The sequence below is a fragment of the Girardinichthys multiradiatus genome, chromosome 10 (assembly GCF_021462225.1).
Source record: "Girardinichthys multiradiatus isolate DD_20200921_A chromosome 10, DD_fGirMul_XY1, whole genome shotgun sequence".
In the NCBI taxonomy this organism is placed as follows: domain Eukaryota; kingdom Metazoa; phylum Chordata; class Actinopteri; order Cyprinodontiformes; family Goodeidae; genus Girardinichthys; species Girardinichthys multiradiatus.
In genome coordinates this window covers 22,283,545-22,302,776 of record NC_061803.1, presented here as the reverse complement: position 1 = coordinate 22,302,776, position 19,232 = coordinate 22,283,545, and the positions used below count along the sequence as shown (strand labels likewise).

At 39.7% G+C, this 19,232-nt stretch overlaps 1 protein-coding gene across 7 annotated transcripts in view; it reads left to right on the top strand.

The window, feature by feature from the left end:
• Positions 1 to 19,232, top strand: part of LOC124875096 (PH and SEC7 domain-containing protein 1-like) — a 152,880-nt gene that overhangs the window by 49,998 nt on the left and 83,650 nt on the right. For 3 of the 7 annotated variants that reach the window (XM_047376928.1, XM_047376929.1, XM_047376932.1), the window contains 5 exons: positions 8,557 to 8,751; positions 11,997 to 12,077; positions 12,553 to 12,665; positions 14,270 to 14,328; positions 17,105 to 17,194. In XM_047376928.1, coding sequence (XP_047232884.1) covers positions 8,557 to 8,751; positions 11,997 to 12,077; positions 12,553 to 12,665; positions 14,270 to 14,328; positions 17,105 to 17,194 — 538 coding nt within the window. Of the gene's footprint in view, positions 1 to 3,066; positions 3,521 to 8,556; positions 8,752 to 11,996; positions 12,078 to 12,552; positions 12,666 to 14,269; positions 14,329 to 17,104; positions 17,195 to 18,834; positions 19,082 to 19,232 lie in introns of those variants that run through there. The other 4 variants (XM_047376931.1, XM_047376934.1, XM_047376933.1 and 1 more) reach the window with 4 other exon arrangements.

Sequence of the window (19,232 nt, the reverse complement as noted above, 5' to 3'; positions counted from 1 at the left end):
ATGCTGGTACAGATAGCTGTTGCTGTATCCATGAAGGATTGCCCTTGATTATTGATTCCCATATGCTGTTAAAGAGCTTTTTTATTAACTTGAAATAAAATAATGGACATTATCTCCACATGTTTTCACTGAGCTGGAATAGTATGTTAAAGTCAAACTATGGCTGTTAACTGTCTGTTTGACTGTTTGTCATTACCACCCTGACTCACTAACTGCCCGTACTGCAGAGGCAGAAAATTAGCATGTTTGTTGATCTGTCCACTAGATGGCACCAACTGAAAGTATTCATTTCTGCAGTAGTTGTTGAGTGTGTGTGTGTGTGTGTGTGTGTGTGTTCTTGTACTTGTTGCTGAGTGAGAACCATTTTTCGTATTTTTATCGCAAAGTGAGGACATTTTGACAAAGTGAGGACATTTTCCTGGTCCTCACTTTTTCAAATTCTGTTCTTGGGACAGGGGTTAGGTTTAGGACTAGGGTATGAATTGAGTTATTGTTAGGGTTAGGGTTAGGTATTAACTGGTTAGGGTTAGGGTTAGGGTCAGGGTTAGGCACTAAAAATCAAGGAAAATGAATGGAAGTCAATAGAAGTAACCAAAAAGTCCTGATAAAGATAGTAAAACACGGATGTGTGTGTGTGTGTGTGTGTGTATGTGTGTGTGTGTGTGTGTGTGTGTGTGTGTGTGTGTGTGTGTGTGTGTGTGTGTGTGTGTGTGTAAGAAAGTAAGGAATCCAGTCTGGAATTTCAGCTGATTCAGTCCTGAATTATTTGAACAGCTTTGCTGTTTTTTGTTACATAATCAAGATTTCACCCCATTTTTTTTTTTAAAACTCTGCACACAAGAACAAGATTGAGAAGGCAAATGTTTTTCTTATCACACTTTATGAGCTTTTCAAAAAGCTCTGGAATCCTGGATGGAGACATTTGGGCTGATATCCCTGCAGGTTTGGCCATACTTTGATACAGAACTTTGCATAGTATTAAAAACCCTGCAATGGCTTTTACAGTTATTGTTACAACCACAACCGTGCATTTTATTGGGATTTTATGTGATAGATCAACACCAAGTAGTGCGTATAAAAATGCTAAATGGTTTTCAATGTTTTTTTGCAAATATAGAGCTGAACAGTATGGTGCGCATTTGTATTCACCCCCTTTTACTCTGATTTCCCCTAATAAAATCCAGTGAATAATTAACAATCAGAAGTCACCTAATGAGTAAAAACAGTCTACTGTGTGTGATTTAATGTCAGTATAAATCCTGTTGTTCTGTGAAGGCCTCAGAGTTTTGTTAGTGAACATTAAAGAACAAACAACATCATGAAGACCAAGGAACACAACAGGCAGACCAGGGAAAAAGCTGTGGAGATGTTTAAAGCAGGATTAGGGTATAAAACAATACTCTTTGAACATTTCACAGAGCACTATTCAGTCCATCATCTGAAAGTGGAAAGACTATGGCAGAGCTGTCAACCTACCAAGACATTATCATCCACCCAAACTGTCAGGTGACCATTATTTTAAAAAGAAGCCAACAGACTCTTGTTGACTCTGGAGGAGATGCGGAGATCCAAAGCTCCGGTGAGGGAATCTTTAGACAGGATAACTATTAGTCATGCATTCCAGAAACATGTCCTTTATGGAAATGTCAAAGCTGTCAAATTGTTGAGACAACGGCAAAAGAATTAAATTCTGCAGTTTGCCGCTGGGATACATAGCAGACATTTGAAAGGAGACATTCTGGTCAGATGAGATGAAAATTGAATCTCTTGACTTACAGACAAAATGCTGTGTGGTAGAAAAATACCACCTTGAATACACCATGCCCACTGTAAAGCATGGTGGTGGCAGCATCATGTGGGATGCTTTTCTTCAGCAATGACTGGGAAACTGCTTAAAGTTGAAGAAGAGGACAGGTGGATGGAGCTAAATGCAGGGTAATCATGTAAGATAACCTATTAGAAAATGCAAAGGACTTGAGCCTGGGACAAATGTTCACTTTCCAGCACAGAGATGTAAGGGAATTGGTTAGATCAAAGTAGTTTAATGTGTTATAAAGGCCCAGTCAAAGTCCAGACCTAAATCCAGTTGAGTATTCGTGATAAGATTTAAAATACATTTGTTACAGTGTTCTCTATGCAATCTGACTGAGCTTTTGAAGAATAAGAATTCAAATTGTTTAATCTCTATATATGCAAAGCTGGTAGAGACATACTCCGGCAAAAGGTGGTTCTAGAAAGTATTCACTCAAGAGATGGGCTAAATATTAACACTAGCCACATTTTTTAGGAAATAACGAAAACAATATTTTATTTTATTTCCACCTCACATTTATGATGTACTTTGTGTTGGTCTGTATCACATAAAAACCCAATAAATCATGTTAAAATTTGTGGTTGTAACATGACAAAATTCAAAAAAGGTGAAGGGGTTTGAATACTTTTGCAAGATGCTGTAAAAGGAGTTTCACTCCCCTCTCTTCCTGTCATTCCTTTCTTAGAGCCACTCTTTTTAGATGGTCTGTATCGTTAGACAGTGTCTCATTGTGTGAAGCTGCCAAGTGGGCCGAGGCTGACACTGTAAATTCTCTCAGGACCTCTCGGCATTGTATCATCTCTTGATGACTCATTGCTAACAGGTGGGGTGGCCAAAACTACAGTGCTGGCATTTAATCTTGTGGTTGGAGTACTTCTACAGGCCCTCATGAAGAGCATGCTGTAAACAGATTCAGGACTGACAACAGGATGACAACTCTTTGCCCCCAGGCGGCTACAGATGCTGAAGAAGAATTTCAGAGGCACACAGCCCACAGATATCAGCTTTTAACCTGACACCTTCATCTTTTGTTTACTCAGCAGGTGTGTGAAAAGCTCTCACACACAAAAAAAAAACTTTGTTGGGCACTCAATTCATGGACGGGCTCTGAGTAATTGGAGATGCAGTGAGTGAAAGGCATGAATGGAAGGTAGATGTGAGGTGATTTTGGAGGAAATGCACAAGCCAAGTCTAGTTCCATGCTCAGTGCTTCAATGCAAGGTCAGCAACAGGCACAGTGAATGTTTACACAGGCGAACAGGGAGGGAGAAAGAGAGTGGAGGAGGAGTAAAATGAGGGAAGAGAGAGAAAAACGACTGGAAAAACATAGAGAGCCAGAGGCATTGCAGGACGAAAAGCTCTTTTTGCCTTTGAGGGGGTAAGGAGACTGGCTGTGAAGATCAGATAACAGCAACCTCAGAGGGAGTGTGAGAAAAACTCATGAGGTTTTAGTCAGAGTCAGGACCGAGCAGAGGGAATGTCCAGCTCTGCCAGTCTCAGGGGAGCCAGCACAGTTGTTTCTCTGCTTAGGTCTCTGGTCTAAATGGTGATGCATTCAGGGTACGATGTGAGAAGGAGAAGAGGGATCAGTCCAAGGCGAGATGGCGCTGAGGCATCTGCAATGCAGTCAGATTCTGTCCTCTGCTGTCAAAGTTCATCTGCACCTGAAGACGACTGGCATTTTACACAAAGGAGATTCTGCTACAGGTAGGCCTGCAGCCTGGAACCTTTCTCACCTGTTTGGTGAGAAGGGTATTTGCACACCAATCAGGCATAAAGTTATGACCACCTAAAAGTGAGGTGCTCAACAATTGTCTTTTCATTGTGGTATCTTTCAGTGGGTAGGATATAGTAGGCAGAAGACAACTGTTGTAATTTTTTTCAGTTGTTTGATTCAAAGTGTGGAACTTATATTGATCCATGACACACTGAGTGAATTTATTTCTGGTAATTCTGATGATTGTGGCTTACCTACGAAATAAACCCCAAAATTTAATTTCTCAGAACTTCAGACTGTTAGACAAGACCTATAAAAAAGAAAACAGAAATGTTATGTTTCAGCCTCCACAATTATGAGGAAGCCTTGAAAGTTACCCAGTGGAGAGTAAATGACACCCTCCACAAGGAGTGTCAGTAACAAAACTCAGTAATTAAGAAGCTACCTTTTCAGAGAGTGTTGTATTCCAGCCTATTTATAGAAAGTTCAATGGAAGGAAAACGTGATAGAAAAGGTGTACAATCAACAGGGATAACAACACCCTTGAGAAAATTTGGAAGCAGAGTCCATTCAAGAGTTTGGGGCTCCATTCCTCATAGGAAATCTATTGTCAAGAGCAACATAAGGGGTACCAGACCCAACAACACGATGCTAGATGAGTGGGTAAGAAAATCTGCAGAGTGTTCCTGGCCTACAGTGGTCAGTGTAACTGGTTGCCGGATCACTACAACATGGATTGTCACCACGTCCTCATCCATATACTTCTGACATGATGTGGGGAGTGAAGGCTGGGTCTGATTCAACAGATTAGCTACTGTTGCTCAGATTGCTGAAGAGGTTATTGCTGATTCTGATAGAAAGGTGTTAGAATACTCAGTGCATCTCAGTTTGTTGCGTAGAGAGCCACGTGCCTGCAGCCAATCAGGGTACCCATACTGACTTCTACCCACTGGCAAATTTGTGCCCAAAATGTGCACAAGAACACCAGAACTGGACCACAGTGCAATGGAAGAAGGAGACCTGGTATGATGAATCATGTGGGCGTGTGTCTCTTGCCTGTGTCCCAAGGATACACTATGAGGAGAAGGAGAGCCAGCAGGGGAGGTGTGATGGTTTGGGCATGGCTCTGCTGGGAAACCTTGGGTCATGCAACCTATGTCGATGTAACTTTAAGATGCACCACCTACTGTTGCAGACCATATACACCCTTTCATGGAAAGAATATTATTAGATGGTCCTAGCCTCTTTTAACAAGATAATGTTTCCTACCACAAAGCAAAAATAGTTCAGAAACAGTTTGAGGAGCATAACATCTAGTTTGAGTTGTTGACTTGTCCTTTAAATCGCCAAGAACTCAATCCAAGTACAATCCAATCATTCATGTGATCCCCCTCTCCGAATCCACAGTGCATAAATAGGATAGCAGTGTGTTGAATAATCACTTTAGTCCATGAATTTTGGTTGACAGCTTTTTGATCTAATCTAGTTTAATATCTATAATACTCAAACAAGTACAACCTGTATTGGATAATTCTAAACTTAACACTAATTTAACAAAAACTGCAAATAAGAATTACCCTCAACCAGGGCAATAATCCTAAAAAATACAGTAAGAGTTACAATGAAGTGGTTTAAAGTAAAGCATATTCATGTTCAGGGCCGGTTCTAGGCATGCATATATGAGGGGGCAGGGAGAAATGTGAAGGGGGCATCATCATGTGTACACATTATGCTCTGGCATGTTTAATGTTGTTGATTAGTGTTTTCTTTGTGGAATTGGGGTAAACTATGTAGTGCTATGCAATTTGCAAGATTGGACATGTTTTCCCCCAGTTGGGCTGGAAAAAATAGCTTTGAGAAGGTTGTTAAAATTTAGGCTGCTTTTGAACACATTTTGGAGGGTTTTTTAGAAATTATTCATGGGAAAATTCTATCAAAATAGTTGTCATTGTGTGGCAGAAAAGTAAAAACCTACACATCTCAATAATTGGTCAATTGTAAACACCCAAGTTAATCTAATATGCACTGAGGTGTGGCCTTTACTTTGTTAAGCTTTGACTTGATGTGGAGCGAAGGTATGAAGGGAGGAAATACAAAAAATATTCAGAGGATTGGATATATTTATGCATTTACAGCCTCACTTTTCTTGGCATTATGCTGCAAAATTTGTTAATGAAATAAATCAATGTTCTGCTATGCATCGTCAAAAGAGACTCAGTGAAACTGGTTGAGAAAACAGTAAACATTATTTGACTGTTTTCTGACAGAGTTGAAACATTACACTAATAATATACTATTACCAATATCAATATAACTCACCACACTGTCATATAGCTCAACTTAAGACCTGGCTTTCATTTCAAATCACAAACCTACTTTAGGTAGTTATTGCTAACATTGTGTCTATTATCTATTTTCCCATTTATTCATCATTTTGTGTTTGCTAGAACATTATATTTAGCCTTCGGCATATATTAGCCTGTATTGTTAACTAGCTAGAAAAATAATTCCTCAACTGTTGGAGAAGAAATGCTTGCATGAAAAGAGCTCCTTGAATAAAAGTGACTTTTACCTACACAGAACAGAGTTTTGGCCTGCATGCTGTAATTATAAAATATTGTATGTTTGTTTCTATTTTCCACACTTCATTGTGAGATACTAGACATTCAGACTTTAACGTCAAAATAATTAAGTGAAATTAGTGAAATGGTCTAGTTTGTCTGTTTGGTTGTATATTTCCCTCTCTTTTTCTCTTAATTAAACCTGATCAGTGAACAGCTGGACAAGGCTTTGAAATCACAGATTTTATGAGTACAAAGCATGTAGGCAATGCCCTATGCAGTGATGCATCGATGCTGATTGGAAGAAAATGAAACAGTTTTTCAACAGGCGCGCCCCGAAATGCCCCCCTCTTTGACTCTTTGACTCTTTTTTTTAAAAGAAACATCGGACCAGAAGTAATGTTTTCAGCAGCACTATAATTTTTGGGTCCCATTGTGGTTAATTTTGCACCAAACATCTTCTGACATCACCCATCTAAGAGTGTGGCGGCAGTTTCCCCTCCAGTCTAGCACTACATGAGGGATAAGTGTAGGAAAAGTGGAGGGTAGGCTACTTCTGGCTTATTTGTATATTTACCAGTAACTTGGTGTTGACTGGTGGACCGGCGTGGGGGCCATGGGAGAGCTCTCTGCTGGCAGCAATCAGAAGATCACTTACAGATCACTAAAAAGCTTCTCCCTCATTGCAGATGTGATTTGAGGGGGCAAGGCATTTGTTTGAATGGGCATGGTCACCTCTTGTCCCCTCTTCATGTGTTAGATTGGCCAGATCTAAGAATACTTGCCAAGACTCGACAATTGATGTTTACAGATGTTGTCCTTCCAATCTGTCTGAGCTTCAGTTATTTTGCAAAGAATAATGGAAAAAAAAACATTTCAGTCTCTAGATGTGCAAAGCTAACTGAATATAAATGCATGCCACACCTTTCAGATTTTTTTTAAAGGAACATTTTTATGTTGGTCTATCACAAAACAACAGATAAAATATATTGAAGTCCGTGTTTGTAACTTGACCAAATATCAAACAGTTTCAGTGATATACTTTTGCAAAGCGTTGCAGTGAATCTGGTAAAACCACAGAAAAGCTAGTTTAATATTTTGATTTTTGACATATAAATGAGGGTTTCCTTGTGTTCAGCCGCCTTTTGGGAAATCCAAATGAAATCTTGTGTTTTTAGACATTGTTTGTTGAGCTTTGGATTACAACTGCACTGTTATTGTTTTCTCCGTCCAGCTGACTCAACAAGAGACATCACGCAGTTCTCAATAGCTGCAATAAAAAGGCCCCAAACATCATTTTTTTCTCTTATTGAACTGAAAGACCCCATTTCACCCCACAGTTTGGCATAGGCTGTAAATAATTCCCTTTCATTTCTGTGTAACATAACGTGCTTAAAATATTTGTACAATGGAATCCAGATGTAATGAATTTGCACTTATGAACCAACCAATGCTTTGGAGGAGCTTTCTTTTTTTATTTTACAGGATTTTGTGATTGCGGTTATTACATTTTATAATCAGAGTAAAATAAAGCCTTAAGTATATTCAACTAGAATGTGATCATTTGAGTTGTCCTTTATACCATGTCTCAAACTTCACACATATTGTCCTTCTGTCAACCTATGTGTATTTCACTAACTTTTTCTTTAACTTACATTAGTTCATCTTGTGGTATTTTACACATGTTTTCATAAAAACTGGAACATCAGGTTTAAAGCAATTATTTACATGTTATTTCAAAAAAGGTAAATAATTTTTGCTGGTCTATGTAATCAGCAGAAAAATCTTCAGTGGCATTAGAGCAATCAAACCCTTCTTATAATTGCTAACCAGCCTTTTGAATGTTTTCATTAGTAGTTTGAAGATTTACCTTTGGCAATGAGTCTTTAATCATTATTGGCACCCAACTTCATAGCCCCATTTTCTGTGTAAATAAACGGGTTCCATTTAAAGAATCGTTCTGTGCAAAAGCTAAGACGGTTTAAGTGTTCATAAAGTAGCATCTGTATAAACCACTTTGAGGCTTTTGGGATGGGAGTTGTTCTAAGAAGGTTGATATCCAGCTTGGTTTTAGTGCTCATCAGAGTAGCTGCCAGCTTTAGCCTACAGGGCCAACTAATCTGCATTTAAGTTAAATAAACTCCAAATAAATAAACACCAAAAGAGTTACCTTCTGCAGGTAAGACATTAATGGCTATTAACCTTTTAAACAGAACCTCGCTTCAAAATAAAATCATGAACTATTTCTTTAAGAACAAAAATACATTTTAAATCAGCTTTAATCATCATCTGTTCTTGGTCTCTTTTTCCATCTTCTTTACAGTTACACTTGATTATGTACCACTTTCTTTTTATTGTCCTCCTCATCACGAAACCCAATCTGTTTCAATATTAACCTTTTTACTAGTACCTCATTGTGATGATATCCTCAACTCTCCCTGTCCCCTTTCCACATTCATTGTCAGCAGGGAGAAGGCCCGTCTAGCAACAGACTCAGAGCTGGACCAGGACCTCAGTGACCGGCTGGGTCTGAGCAGTAGTGACACCCTCACCAACGGCAGCCACCGTGGCGATGCGGCAGCTGCCAAAAGACTGGCCAAGCGTCTCTTTCACTTGGATGGATTCAGGAAGTCTGATGTGTCACGCCACCTCAGCAAGAAGTGAGCTGCCAGGGGCTTATTATGCTGCATAAAATATGATCCACTGGTCTTGATGAATAGTTTGCCAGGATTTTGAGGTTTATCTCTTGACTTTGTTTGGTTTTCCACTTATTTTTCAGTCTAGTACCTGACCATGACAGCACATTGTGGAGCATTTGATTAAAAATGAGGAAAGATGACAAGTGGAGGTTAATAGCAGTGGCACTAAGAAATGGGAAATAAATCCAGCAAAGACCTGTGACATGATTTGACAGATGAATCATCTTTCAGCTGATCAACTGTATGACAAGTTTTGATCCAACAACTCCTTAGAATCACCTCCTGGGATGTAAAATTCAGGTTTCAGTTCTTTAAACTGTGTTTGTTTTTTTCATATTCACAACTAAAGAAATGAGAATTTTAGAGTTTTTTGACTGGCTGCTGAAAAGAAAGTGCCTAAAGATCCCTTTTAAAATCGGTTCTAAGCTCTGTTGTATTCTGACACAACACTGGTTCATCCCTGGTAGGTCAGAGTTAAATGAGAAATCTGAAAATGGGTCGTGACTGGGACTTTCAGTATAACAGTGGTCCAAAGCGAATGACCAAATCAACACAGGAATGGTTTACCTGACATAAAATCAAGCTTCTTCCATGGCCATCCCTCAGATCTACATCTTCTAGGGGTTATACAAAAACAAGATATCTTCCCCAATTAAAAATACTTAAAATTTCTGTGTGAAATTACACTGCTGCAGTATAAGCAGAATATATTTTAAGACTTTTGACAGACCTTTAGCAGATGTTTCAATAAGTGTGATGTGAGCAGATATTTACAACTAATCCTTAATAAAGTTGGTCATCTGTATGAAATTGAAAAAGAAACCAAATAAAATGAACTATTTGCTAAGCAAAAGCAAGACATGTGATGTTAAAACGTATCCGTAGGTTATAGAACAGAGTTTTACTATAAAGAGTTAAAGATAAACTGCTTGAGTCACATGTTCACATTCTTGTTCGATATTGGATTTGGTCTGTTTGCTGTTCAGGGCCTCTTTTATTCCATATCTAAAATGTTTTCAGTGGGTTTTTAAAATCGGCAGACAACTCACTTTGTCACCTTGAGACTTCTACTGCAGGGCTGTAGTGTTACTGTACATCCCTTGCAGAATGTGAAATGTAGCAAGTCTTGCTATAAAACTCCACAGCAGATAACTCCACAGCAGATATGCAAGCTGCCAATTCTGCATGTACTGTTGTGGCAGCTAATATTTCTCATGGAGCTTGTTTGTTAATAGATATCTGGAAGGTCAGTATTGTCTTAGTGCTGCCATTTCTAAAAATATTGACTTGTCAAACTGAGCTTAATGCAATGCTGGGTGAGGATTTCCAGTATCAAATATAATTACTGTGTATCACTTGTGTGCAGAAGCCTCCTGGATTCTTGAAAATGATTGACTTTTAAAGATGTAACATCCTCCATGTCATCACAAAGTGCCAAAACCCATTTAAACCCAGCATAGACTTTATTGATTTTCTGTGAATAATGTAGGGAACAAATTATAGTTTAACTATATGGGCAGTCTTCAGGCGGGCATCCAAGAGACTGTCCCGTGCGGGCACAGAGTTCATGAGGAGTCCAGGACCCCCTACTCAGAGGCCTGATCAGCCGGCGACGGCGGCGAGGACCTAGGCGGCCAACGACAAAGACCTGGCGGAAACGACGCCCGGCGGACCCTCATCTCTGGGTTCAGAAGCCAGAACGAGGACATGCTGCTCCTTGAACCCCTCAGGAAAAGGGTTCGGCGGCGCCTCCTCGAACCCCTCGTCTCTGGATTCAGAGATTAGAACGAGGACAACACTCTGACGTGAGCAGGAGCTGAAGCCACCAGCCGGAACCTCGGAGGCTGAGGTGTGTCAGGCTTGTGTTCCGTGAGCACCCCCCAGAGGAAAACAAGAAGGTGCTCAGGACCTGGTCGTGGAGGCAGTCCGCCAACGGGCCCCTCCGAAAATTCTGCAACAGGCTGTAGACCTGGCGTGGACTGAGCTGCTGCTGCACCGCTCTGAAGACCTGACGTGGACCCCTCAGCTGCAGCGCTCCGCCGGCTCGGCGTAGGCGGACGGCAGTAAAACTGCCTTACCGCAGTCTCATAATCCCTTTCCATCTGCTTGATCCTCTCCATCAGTTCAGGAGAGGAATACGAGAGAGGTCCTCCTGAACATCTTCATTTGACGAGCATAAAACTTTAAACGCTGCTCCAGCTCGTCAGGTGTTGCCTCAGAACACCGGGCTGGAGCGAGCGAAGACGGCATGGGCGGAGCTGCAGCGAGCCTGGGAGACAGTGCTGTGGCAGACGAGGATGCGGGCTTACTTGCCGCAGCCCTCACGTCGGCTGGCAGGGAAACCACCTCCTAGCCAGCCGAAACACAGGAAGGTGCTCCGCGCCGACGTTTCTTGCGGCGGGAGGAGGGCGAGGGCTTCACTGCCGGACCAGAGTGCGCAGCCAGGGGAGGAGGCGGAGAACGGCGCTGAACCGCCTCACCTCCATCTGCTCCAGTAGCAGTGCAGAGGGTAGAACCTCCTTGTCGGTGGGCAGATTCCTTATTGCCTCCTCCTTCTGACCTTGAACCCAGCGATCCAAGGCGTCTGCCTTCTGCTTGTCCGCGGGGTCCGTGGTTGGCGGAAACATTCTGTTAGGACTTGTAAAATGGAGGACCCCAGAATGCAGACGAGCAGGCAGCATGACGGTGAATGAAAAAAGGATTTAGTAAACAAAAACTCACTACAGAAGGTTACCGCAAAAAAAGACATGGGCAGGTTGGCAAGACAGGCTTGGCATGATGAAAACGCAAGACTTGAGCATGATTTGAAAATGTTTCCGCAATGAGTAACTGAACAGGTGTGTATTTATGGAGCGTGAACCAGGTGGAGCAAGGAGACAGATTAGCTTGGTGCAGGTGAACCGAATAAAGTTAATTAACCGACAGGACACAACGTGACAGGAGAAAAACAGAACTTCAAGGATACAAACAAATAGAAATCTAACTAGATAAACTTGAAACCAAAGCATAACCAGAAGCCCAAACAACCCCAAATCATAACATGCTGACGAAAAGCATCTGCTCAGCATGATGCTGAAAACACCATTTGTTCCAGGAAGCTGGAACTGTTTGAACGCATAACTGTGTTTGCTTTCATGCTTTTTTGTTTTCTTGTTATTGTGTTAGTTACCTAAATTTGTTTGCATCATCAGTATGTGTTTTTGCAGCAATAACTTCAGCTGTATGGTTGCAGAAGAGTATCTAAGTTTCTTCACTTTTACCGGCCTCACTCTTGACCAAGCACTGCGGTAAGAAAGCCTGTCACTTCATTTTAGCACAAACCATAAATGCTTCTGATTAAAAATGAATGCACGCCATGAATATTTTAAGTATGGCTGTAGTTAAAACTTCATTGTGTTTATCTTCTCCCCTCAAAGTCAGTGTCCATGCCTCACAATAGTTCATTATGGCCTCAGTTAAAGTAACATCTGCATGTTTTATGTTTCTATACTGTTATGTGGGCCTTCAGGAGATATACTCCTCTGGTAAACACTGCTCTCTAGAGGGGAAGCATGGTATTGCATCAATGGTCATTCGTATTTATTTTGAGGTTTTTAGAAAAATGGCTAAAACTGTTTCTTCAGCTGTCCAAAGAAGCAAAGACTAATCAACATCTGCAGTGCACATTGATTATTGTAAAAATTCAAATTAGGTCACATTTTAGTGTGCAGCTAGTTTTCTGTTTGTTAACCATCTGGCGAATAAATTGTCTTTGTGCTGCAGGACTTTCCTCAGGCAGTTTGCTCTGATCGGGGAGACTCAGGAGAGGGAGAGGGTGCTGTCACACTTTTCCCGGCGCTACTTGGAGTGCAACCCAAAATTCCTTCCATCTGAGGGTGAGTGCTGAGGGTAATACACTTAGAGAGCCTTGAAGGATAAATGTTTATTTTATTTTTTTTTACTTTCATAAATGCAGGAGGATAACTTGTCGCTTTATAAAAGTGTTCATAAATACCATGTCAGTTTTAAGCCAATGTGATGACTTGAAAATACTTGGTTGTTGGTACTTGCAATCAATCAATCAAACTTGTCCACTAAATTCATTTGACCCATCAGAGGACCTTAGGGACTGCAGCTACTCTGCTTTGCAAAAGTATTCACACTCCTTGAATACTCCTCTCCTTTTGTCCCGTTACAGCCATACTTTAATATATTTTATTGGCGTTTGAAGTCATAAACCAACATAATGTAGTGCATACTTCTGAAGTGGAAGGAAAATGATAGATGGTGTTCCGAGTTTCAAAATTACAATGGGCCTTTGCAGCACTTTTGCTGCTCAAGCCTAAAAATATTAACATATTTGTATTCAGACCCCATTTTCTCTGATACCTAGAAATAAAATCCAGAGTCCATCTTTTAAGTAAGAGTGGTAAGAAGAAGCCCATTGCTGAAATAAACCCATAAACGGACCTGTCTGCAGTTTGCCTCATGTCTTGTTGGACACAGGAAATGGGGAAAAGGGTATTCTGGTCATATGAGACCACAATTTTACTAAACTAAATATGTGCATCACACTGAATAAATAATCCAAACTGTGAAACAAACATTGGCGGCAACGTCAGGCAAACAGGACAACCCTGAAAAAAACCTATTAAAGGCAGTAAGACTTAAAACCAGGGTAAAGGTTTACCTTCTAGCAGGACAACAACCTTTAACATACAGGAGGAGCTACAAAGGAATGGGTTAGAGCAAAGCATATTCACGTGATCGAACTGCTCGGTCAAAGTCGAGACCTAAATCTAATTGAGATTTTATGGCAATGATTTTCAATCTTAACCCACACAACTGGTAAATCAACACAATGTGTTGACTCAGAGGGCTGAATATAATAGCAACCCACACTTTTCAGATTTTTGTCCATAAAATATTTTGAAAATGTCTTACAACGTTCCGTCCTCTTCACAACTATGCACTTCATGGTGTTGATCTATCATAAAATCCCAAGGGACACTAAAGTTTGTGGTTGTAATATGGCAAAACCTGAAAAGGTTAAAGGTGTGTGAATACTTTTGCAACCCTTGTATATGCAAGTATAGACAAGGAGACAAGGTTTAGGTTCTGGTCTTTGTAAACATTCAAATTGTATAGTTGTTTTTATCATTCTAAATATTATTGTGTTTTGGTATTTCTACTATGTATTTTGTTCCTTTTAATAGCCATAAAGCAATGGTGTCCGAAGTCAGTTTTAAGGGCCGGTATCCTGCATGTTTTATATGTTTCTCTGGTTTAACGTACCTAAATCAAATGGATGTTTATTGCCAGACCCCTGCAGAGGAGGTAAAATTTTAATATGCTGTGTAGCAACAGGGACAGATCTGAAGCATGCAGGACTCTGACCCTTAAGGACTGGTGTGATACCCTTGCAAAAAAGTATTTTAAGTAGTCAGCACAGTTTTATACTGTCTTATTTAACAAAGAGAACTTTGTTTTTATCCTGCAGATGCAGCTCATACGCTCACTTGTGCCCTGATGCTGCTCAACACTGATCTACATGGTCAGGTAGGTACTGTTGGACTTATGTTGCTTGAACCAGTGTGTATGTGGATTAGAAGACCAATGTGGAAAACTGCACGTGATTAAAAAGGTGATTTGTGTGTTGTGCAATAATATGCTCAAGTTATTTATAATTTAATTAAATAACTTTCGATCTGTCAAGCATTGTCATTTTAATACCAGCCCGACATGGCTTTGGTATTAGAGCAATAGATGAAAGAATGATTCGAGCACTGGCATTCTCAAAACAGCAAACTCTGCACACATATGGAATAAATTCACAACTTTTTTTTTTTCAAAATGTAAGAATTTGTAAACAAAAACAATTAAACTCCAAGTCAGCATTTTTCAGTTGTCAAATTTACTGAGCTAGAACAATTCAACTAAACTACCACGCAAAACAAAGGAATAAAAAAACTAAAACAAACTCTGTACAAATTTGGAAATTAGGTTAAACTAGTTTTTTACAACTAATTAGGGGCAGCAATTGGTATGTCTTCAAACAACCAGTCACAATGCAAATCAGAAGATAAATGAAACATTATTTAAATAAAATAATATTTTAAAGAATGATTTGCCAAAATACAGGTCAATAGCCTTTTTGGATTCTTAATGTTTTAATCAGCCACCATTATTTTAATAAAAATAATATTTAAGTAATATTATTTGCCGAATTAGGAATAAAATGATCAAATGAAACAATTGATCTTAATGTTATTTTAACTAGCCGTCACATGGAGTATTGGGAAACGAGGAACGTCTATGGACTCACAAGATGGCGATGAGTTGTATGTAAACATTTGACCTTCTTGACACTAGCATTAGTGGTTTTGGCTAAAAAAGGAAAAATGGCCTATGTAGCAACCCTTTTAATTTCACAAGAGCTTGAAATACCATATTAAGGTGTATATGAGTACCAGAGGCACTTCATGGCCAATCTGTGTTTAAATCCCTCATTAAAAAACGTTTGCCGTAACTTTAAAACACCACACAGAACAAATAGACTAGCATCAAGGCTTAGAGGCCTGTTCAAATTAGCTTCACCAGGTAGCCGTTTTACCACAACAAACATAGCAAAACGCCATGAAATAAACAATATATAGATAGTTTCTTCCTAAACTAATTTTCTCTGCCCAAACGCCATATACATGAATCATTCTGAAGAACAGGAGGACGGCAGGTTCAAAGAGCGTTGAGTTGAGTAGCGAAGGTCAACAAAGAACTATGACGGCTGCTCTCAGTCGTAACTACCACAGGAAGGCATGTAAGTGGTTCCTGTGCTGTCCTCTTTCAGGCAGGAGGAAAACCACTTCACTAGACTTGATTTGAGAAACCGTCTCATCTGGGATAATCTTTGGCTCAGATTTGTTTTCTGCAGAAGCTCAGAAAAAAGAGTTTAAGACAAATTGTCGTTATTAACTTTTTAGCATGAATTCTGGTTTCACGAACAGCAGATCATTTCTTAACTTTTGTTGTCTTTGATCGCCGGGTACACGAATACCAGATCGTAGTCTACTCTTGGATCCCCCCTCCCAAGTGTGATAGCTGGGCTGACACGGATAAATTTGAAAGAGTGGGCTGGACTAAAAATAGGTTAATGCTTGTAATTAAAGATGCAGAGTTTACTACCAGCCTCTTTGATTGTGTACAGTTCAGACCATGTTTCATCCATGGTTGGGGCACAACATGAGCACACTGAAATGAAGAGCTGTACCTTAAACACAGGAGTGTTAACTGTGAAGTTCTGCAGATATAAACTTAAGGCAATCATCATCTGATCTGGGTCTGAAGGTTTTACTTTTAAGCCTCTTTCTGTGTTATTAATCTGTTCATTTTATAGTCGCGGCCTTTTTTTTTTTTTAAATGTGGGTCATTGGTGGCTCTGCTTGGTGATGGCACAGAGCTGTGGGAGAATGATTAATTCAAGAGATGGGATTCAGGATAAGCCCCTATAGGAGGTTTCTGCACATTTATACAGTATTAATTCTGACCTGAGTGCATACCTCAGAATGAATAGCATATTATACAGGCTATGACTGTGCAAACATGATTGGAGTAGAATGTTTACTAATCATTTGTTGGTCGTCTCAGAAGAAACATAAACACTACGCAACCACTCTTATTCTTATTCATGCTTCTTCTAGCTGGTTGAAACTAATGGCTTAACTTATTTTGATCTTAATTGGTTCCAATGATAATTTTGTGATCACTCTGGGGCAGTTATAAATAATTAAGATTTCTTCCCCAGATAGTCAGTTACTCTTTATATATGAATTTAAAAAAAACTATGACATCACACCAAGAGTAATGTACCTCATCCTGATGCAATTGGACATTAGGAATTCCACACCCTTGATTCAAATAGACCCACACTGTTCAAACTGGGTGTTCATCAAACCTGCCAGGACCTGATGTTCCACACAATGTGCTTCAGTTCTTCATGTTTGGACCTGCATAAAGTGGTTTTTTTTTTAGTATAGGAAATATTCAACATCTTTAGAGGTATTTAAAGTGGACTCTTTCCTAGCTTCGCCTATGCTTATGTCAAAACCTTTGGCCATGACTGTAATTTCCCGGGTAATAAATTAATATTAGCAGAATTATAGTCCAAAATCTAATAGAGAGACCAAGAGGTGAAGAAGCATAGATTGTTTATGTTTAGAAAGATTTTATTTTCTGATTTAATTTCTTTCCATAAACAGGCTAAATCAGGCTAAACTGTGTGGCAGCATGTGTTAGATAAAGACAATATGAAATTATTTTAAATCTATTTATTCCCCAGAACCTTGGCAAAAGGATGTCATGCACGCAGTTCATTGGCAACCTAGAAGGTCTGAACGATGGTCAAGATTATCCCAAAGACCTGCTCAAAGTAAGTCCTTTCTATAATCCAAAACAGTAAGCATGCATTTTGGTAGACACGAATGAGAGTAGGGTGGCTGTGTGTGTGCCAGCAGTGTATTGTTCCTCAGATCTGTGCAGCTGACTGGTTGTTTGGTCTACACTGGCTGCCAGCTGGCATCTACAGTCTCTCCAGAAACTACCAATCACAGGCCTGCCTGGGCTTGCCACTTCCTGGTTTCAGTTATAGATGAATAATCTTAGTCTGATCCATAGACCAAGGTTGACATACAAAAACAGCCGGGGGATATGTATGAATGACTTGTACAGTGTTATTTGTTTTATTCTCTCCAAACCTTGTTGCCCTGACCAGATTGTTACCCAGCAGACAAGGTTCAGCCAGAGGCCTTTGGGCGAACTACGGTAATGTGACCTAATCAGTTTAGTGCTTCTGATAATGATGCTGTAGATATTATCTGCGAAGTGGTCCAACAACATGCCACAAGCCTCCAGAGGGCCGGCCAACAGGTTGTAATGGAGGATTAATAATGCATGAGGGAGAGAAAGAGGCCGCATCCTTCTGCTGCCATGATGGGTCTGAAATTAAAAGCTATGGCTGTTATTAAGGGCAGATAGGAGCCGCCTTGTGGCCACGAGCAGATGGAGGTAGAGACAAAAGGAATCGTACATAACTTCTTTTATATAGGCTTGTATAAAAATCAAGGAACAGTCTTTTTGATCTTCACATGGTGTTTATTCTTGCTCAGTGAGACTCCCTTTTTCTCTATCCTCAAGCCAAACTCTTTTCTCTCTTTGTCCGACTTATTCTCGCTCCTGCTGGTTCGTTATCTCGGCTGCTTAGCTGCAGTACAGTTTAATCTTGGTCTCGCTGCCACCTTTCTCATATCATCTTCACCTCCTCCTGTGATTTCAGCTTTTGTCCTATTCGTATTTTTCCTTCCTAAGCTTGTCCTCTCCTGGATTGTGTTGCTTCAGCTGCCTCCATCCGCTGTTTTCCTTCTGTTTATCTAGAAACAGCTGCTCTTTCAATGTGTAAAAAGGCACTATGAGTGACATTTGTGGATCACTAGACTCCAGCTGTTTGTTTTAAAAGCAAAGCTGTTAGAAACTGAAAGATGCTGCAAATTTTTATCCACAATCACTCTTTTTTTTTGCAAAGAGCTTAAACTGATGGTTGTTTGTTTCTGGTCCAAATTAGTTATGAGGATCTGGAAAAGACTTACAACTTTGTTCCATGATATCCTTTGTTAGTGGTCCAGCAGGAGTACAGTTTACCAGTGTTGCTTTTAAGGGTATCTGGTATCTAAAATTTAACCACTGAAAATTATTTTATTTGTCTATAAACCAAAATTCAATTTCACTGACTAATATTTAAAACCCTTCAAAATTAAAAGTTATTGTGTAGTTTTTTGAAAAAGGACTTGAAAAGGAGTTTAATCTTCAATTAGCAACTTATTACTGTTTACATTCAAATACAAAAACCATCAAAGAGAAATGAATTCTTAAACTTAGCATATTACTGTTGTGGATTAGTGTTTATATTAACTCAGTCTAACATGTACTTTGGCTGTGTTTTCTCTGAGTGTGGTTTAATTTCTAAACAGCCTCTTTGGTTTTTTCCTGTCCTCTTTTTCTCTGTAATCGCTTCAGAATTTCCTGCTTCAAAATGACTTCCACCCCCATCATCATCAGCGTCGAGGTTTCCCTCATTTCCTCAACTCATTTTCCTACTTTCCTATTTCCCCTTTCGTGCCTGGTTCTGGTGTTTGTATTTACTGTGGGTACACTAGGAAGAAGCCTTATAAATGCTTTTCTCTGTCCTTTTTATAAAGAAAAACATTGTATCTGTTTTACAAGCATCTGCACCTTTTCCTCTGTCACACCTTCATTAATTTCTACCTCATTAAATTAAAAAAAAAAAATTTATTGCCTTTAAAAAGTTTGTTTAGTGCATGATTGGATTCTGTGCCATTTTTCCCTTTATATTCAGGACATTCCTTTTAGTTTTTATTTGTTATGCAATAACAGACAGCAACACTAGTAGGGAA